The following is a 5,635-nucleotide window of genomic DNA, read 5'->3' as shown; positions in this document are numbered from 1 at the left end:
CTCCACGTGTCCTTCTCTGCCTCCACAAACCATCCCATACCCCCCACCACCCGAAACAGAGGACCCACGCCAGGTCCCTGTTTTTCTTTAAAAAGAAAAAAAGAAAAAAGAGGAAAACAAAAACAAAAAAGGGGCAGGGGGCGGCGGCGGCGGTGCTGAGCGGAGCCTGAACTCCGTTGCCTGCAATGGTACCCCTCGACCTTCCTCTCCCCACTTCCTGCTCTGGCTCTGCAGAGGGGGTGGGCTTTAGGCGGCCCCTCCCGGGGCGTGGCTCTGGGCGGCTGCACGCACGTCACGCACACTTGCTCTGCGCCTGAGTCAGCAACTCGCTGAAGGAGTCAAACAGTTTCTCGAGCCACGGCTGGTTACGCATGCACTGCTGCACCACCTCCTCTTGGCCCAGGTCCTCGTCTTCGCCCTCGATCGCTGTCGTCTGGAAGAGACCAAGACAGTAAGAACATCAAGAGCCTGGGCTTTGAGAGAGCAGCAGGGCCACGTGAGGTGGGGGTATAGAAACAGGCGACAGATTACTGGAAATGAGTGGTGGAAATAATACCAGCCCGGCTAGAAAGACAGAGTCCCTGTAACACAGGTTATTTAATTTGTTCAATCATTCCTTCCGAGGGTTGCTGTGGTGGTCTGCAGTAGAGTCAGTTTGGTGTAGTGGTTAAGAGTATGGACTCTAATCTTGGAGAACTGGGTTTGATTCCCCACTCCTTCACATGCAGCTGCTGGTGTGACCTTGGGTCAGTCATAAGTCCCTTCAGAGCTGTTCTCTCAAGGGCAGTTCTTGAGAGTGCTCTCTCAGTCCCACCTACCTCACAGGCAGTGTTCCCTCTAAGCTGAGTTAGTATGAGCTAGCTCACAGTTTTGACCTCCGGCTCACACATTCTGTCTTAGCTCAGGAAGCATGGCTCCAGGGCAAACTAATTTATGCAGTAGCCAAATCATTCACTCACAACTTTAATGCCAGTAGCTCACAAAGTCGAATTTTTGCTCACAGGACTCCACAGCTTAGAGGGAGCATTGCTCACAGGGTGTCTGTTGTGGGGAGGGGAAGGGAAAGGAGAATGTAAGCTGCTCCGAGACTCCTTCAGGTAATGAAGGGCGGGGCATAAATCCAATCTCCTCCTCCTCCTCCTCTTCTTCTTCTTCTAGAACAGTAAGATTCAAGTCCAGTAGCACCTTAAGAGACCAACAAGATTTTTGGGGTGGAAGCTTTCGAGGGCCAACGCATCTGACGAGGGGAATCTCGAAAAGCTTAAACCCCCAAAATCTTTGTGGGCTCTAAGGTGCTACTGGACTAGAATCCAGCCGTTCTACTGTTAAAATCATGTACTCGATATGCCTAAAAATTCTTCAAACAATAGCTTCCTGCATATTTACCACAGCATGATTGGTTTTTGATAGGAATTGGTAGCAAAACAAACAAAAAGGCCCCAAATTCATGATTGGCTGATGAGAGTAAGAGAGACCTACAGGTCCTACACGTTGGTGAAACTAATGATCTACCAGCAAAGTAGGGATACTTCCAGACTACTGTCAGCTATGCTGCCATGGGGGTTGGGGCGTTCATTCTGTGTCTTGCTAATTGCTCTTGCATTCCTATCCCTGTTGTTATGCCTTTGCTGCAACGCTTATCTCTACAGATGTGCAGGAGGAGGTTGTGTTGTCTGGAAAACTCCTATGTACCGTGAGAGACTCCGAGTTCTCAGCTTTAGCCACCTAACGGTTGCCTGACTTATCCTGCGCGCGGGAGGGTGCCTAATTGGCCAATGCCATGGGGGGGGGGCGTGCATACGAATACCCTATATCCTATTATGCTCTACTGGCTGTGGCCATTCTTAACAGTGCCTGTGTTACTGCATCTATAGCTTTGCAATAAAAGTATAACCGTTCCTGAATGCGTGTACTTTGTTGTTAGCTGTGGGTTCTGACAACTACATTCATTATGGCTGAGGATTGTGCAGAGAATGGATTTCTGCAGCAAAGGGTGGGAAATAGAATTCTTAATTTCACAGGTTTTTTTATGGTTCAGGAAGATACGTTGGCCTTATATCTATTAGGCTTTTTTATTGGTTATGTATATATTTTAATTGTGTTGAATAAATATTTTATAAACTAGTTTTAAACAGGAGAGCAGCAGGCAAACTTTGTTGATGGATTTTAGTTACAATCATGAATGTTCACGCCTCCATGCTAAGTACAATTAAAACAATGGGGATGGGGGGGCACAAAAAGAATATCAATTGGATACCATTTCCATTTTTTTTTTTGCTTCATTTATTCGGATTTTTTTTTAAAAAACCTATGGCCGCAAATAGACCGGTTAGCAGTCTTGCTTTGTTTTATTTATTTTAGTTCATTTACATCCCCACCTTTCTTCCCAATGGGAGCAGCTTGCATTATCCGCCTCTCCTCCCTTTTATCCTCACAGAGGATCATGTCAACCTCTGGCAACTCCCACTGGGGCATGGAGGACGTTCAGAGAAGTGGCTGGATAACTTGCCTCTGTCTCCCAACCCTGGTATTCTTTGGAGTTCTCCCACGCAATTACTTGCCTGCTTAGCTTCCGAGATCTGATGAGATCGGGCTTGCCTGGGCTATCCAGGCTAGGGCCCTAGTCCAACACTCTTAACTGCTGTACCAAGCTGGCTAACAATGCAGAGATGCTCATAAAATGGAATTCTGTGCCCAATATTATACTGCACTTTCCCCATACTCTACATATTCTGTTGGCGCCTATGGCTGTATGTTTCAAGGCGGCAAATCCTTCACCCACGAAACCCCAAGTTCTATGATCAGAAGCGATGAGTCATGAGGCGGGGTTACTGTGGAGCAGAGTGGTTGAGTGCCAGAGAGACTCACCAGACTTTGGAGTCTTTTTAGGGGACTTTCCTGACATTTCTGGAATCCTCCAGATTTGACAAGTGTCCACCAGATCCTCGGGAGCAGGAACTGGGAGCAGAAGACTTAAACTGAGCCCTCCATCTGTGTCAGCAGCCGGCATCAGGTTTCAGTTCGTCTTGACTAGTACACGGCTGGAAAGCCTCACAATCCTCAAATAAGAGCCTTTACACCTCGCCACAATCATCTTGGCGAAGACTGTGAGTAATCTCTTCTACTTCTTACCAGTGTTCCCTCTAAGCTGAGTTAGTGTGAGCTAGCTCACAGTTTTCTAGCCTCCAGCTCACACATTTTTGTCTTCGCTCAGGAAGGAGGGCTCCAGAGCCAACTAATTTATGCAGCCGCCAAATGGCTCACTCACAACTTTAATGCCAGCAGCTCACAAAGTTGAATTTTTGCTCACAAGACTCCACAGCTTAGAGGGAGCATTGCTTCTTACAATCGTCAATCTCGTAAAAGGACACTGGATTGCCCCCATAAATCTTTCCCAGAGACAAAACTTTATGAGTGGCTTGCCAGAGTTTGGGAAACTTATGCATCAGAGGATTGGGACTTAATAAATCACTGACGTCTTCTATCTGCTACTTGGAAAACATTTCTACAGAGATTTATGCTTAACAAGCTTTTTGTTGGAGGTAGGGAAAAGAAAACAGACTGGTTATTTTTTTAAAAATGGCGATTTTTTTCCTGCCTGCTGTAGTTGAGCATTGACTGTTGTTTACAGACTGTCTGCTAGTGAGCGAAATGGCCCTCTTGACTGAGGCTGATTTCTGGGACAACTGGAAAAGGCAATTAGCACAGAACATTACAAATGCGATTTTAGGGACACTGGAAGAGATCTTTATTGGAATGGAGAACCAGGAGATCAAATTACCAGACGCACAAAATCAGCAGCCTCAGCTGACGTCAGAGGTTACACAAAATGGAAAGCGACGCGTCTTGCCTCAGCACCCGATTTTTACAATGAAAGATGTATCCTGCCATTACCACTACTGTCCAGAGATTGCTGACTATGGGATTGCCAGATATAGCTCAGCGCTCCCAGGACTGAAGAGACGAGGCGGCCTGTGCTCTCATACAATCAAGGCTTATAGAGACCAAAGGCACAAAAAGGTGGACATTATGAAGAGGCATTTCCAAAAGAAGCAAGAGAAACTGAAATATTTTAAATAATCTGAAGCAGCACTTTCTGACTGTTTATATGGATTCAACTGGCTGATGGAATAAAGATTTACTTAAATTGGAACCTCTAAACTGTTAAGAACCACTTGTCTACCTTGTAGTTGTTCCTTTGAATAATACTGATACTTGAAATTCAACTGATTGATGAATATAACATGAAACAATATATCTTGAATAATTAATATGGTTTTATCTGACAAGTGAAAGGTCTAAAGAATGGCTATTTAAGTGGAAATTTATTTACGGTACCTGTAATGTCTTAATTGAAGGATGATAAAAAGATATGGGCAGTTTGAACCTTCTAGAGATGAACTGTAGGGGAAAATATAATTAATGGGCTCCTTATCTAGAGGTTCTGTAACGATTTAATTTTTTCTTCTTTTTAATTTGCTTTTCTTGGCAGTGTTAGTGAGGGAGATGAGATTGCGGGGAAAATATAAACTACTATGTTTAGGCTTGAAAGCTAACTGTGTCAAAATGTGAAAGAAAATTCAAAGGGACTAGAATGCTAACATGGAACTAGAAATGTCAATTACTCAGATATATCTGTTCCTTTCCATCTTTATTTTTTCTCTTTTATAGAAAATAGATAAATATTAGTATATTATAGATAAAATGAAATATAGCAGATAGGATATAGCTAAATTAGTTATCGGGAATAGAATTTTGGTTTAAAGCTATATGTAATGAAATATAACCAAAATAAGGGGGGAAATGGTAATCTGCGTAGAAAAATGATGGTGTGAGCGAGATCTTTGGCTAGATATGTTAAAATGCACTGCTCTTTCTTTTTTTCTTTTCTGTAATATCTAAAAAACAAATAAATTTTGCCCACATGTGGGCAATTAAAAAGAAGAAGAAGCGATGAGTCATCTCTCAGTATTATCAAGCATTATACAGTCTGCCCATCCCAACAGTGGTATGTTTCTTGAATTGCCATTAACGACACACAAGAACATCTCCCTTAGGAAGATACAACGGATTAGTGTTGCTGGTGCTCAGGAATATGGCTGCCATTGGGGGGGTCTGGAAGGGCCAGAGAAGCAAGCTGTGTGATCACAACCCCAAAATCACTTGGGAACTACTTGCTCTGCAAAGAACCTCTCTCGCTGGTGCACATGTGGCCACCAAGATACAAACTGTGATCGGAATTCCTGTTCCAGGCATTGTGGGCAATCAGCAACACTCAAACCTACCTTGACATATTTGTTTCAAAATCTATATACTAATAGTGAAGTCGCCCCTGTGCGTGCGGATACCTAAATCCGCGCATCGGGGGCACCTGGGGGGGGAGGGAGATTTTCGTGCACACTTGGGGCAGTCCCCAGGTGTGCACAAAAATCTGAAGTGTAAAAAAATATCCCCCCAAAAGTAAAAGAGCGTCCCCTGCGCATGCGCAGGGAACGCTCTGCGAACTGCCTCGCTTCAGTGCGGGGGGAAGGGGAGAGAGAGAGACCGGCGAAAGCCGCAGGCCTCACTTCGGAGGCAAAAGGGGGGGGAGAGACTGCCGAGGCTCCTCGGAGCCGGGGGGGGGAGAGAGAGACTG

The 5,635-nt window shown here is 44.9% G+C and overlaps 1 protein-coding gene across 1 annotated transcript in view; it reads right to left on the bottom strand.

Moving 5' to 3' along the window:
• Positions 1-232: 232 nt before the first annotated feature.
• Positions 233-5,635, bottom strand: part of PRR12 (proline rich 12) — a 35,284-nt gene continuing 29,881 nt past the window's right edge. The window contains exon 13 of the mRNA XM_015408505.1: positions 233-433. Within this exon, the coding sequence (XP_015263991.1) occupies positions 293-433 (141 nt within the window). The 3' untranslated portion in view covers positions 233-292. The remainder of the gene's footprint in view (positions 434-5,635) is intronic.

The sequence above is a fragment of the Gekko japonicus genome, unplaced genomic scaffold, assembly GCF_001447785.1.
Source record: "Gekko japonicus isolate JY-2015 unplaced genomic scaffold, Gekko_japonicus_V1.1 scaffold1039, whole genome shotgun sequence".
NCBI lineage: Eukaryota > Metazoa > Chordata > Lepidosauria > Squamata > Gekkonidae > Gekko > Gekko japonicus.
Note: the sequence above shows the minus strand (reverse complement) of the source record. Positions and strands in the feature narration are given on the sequence as shown.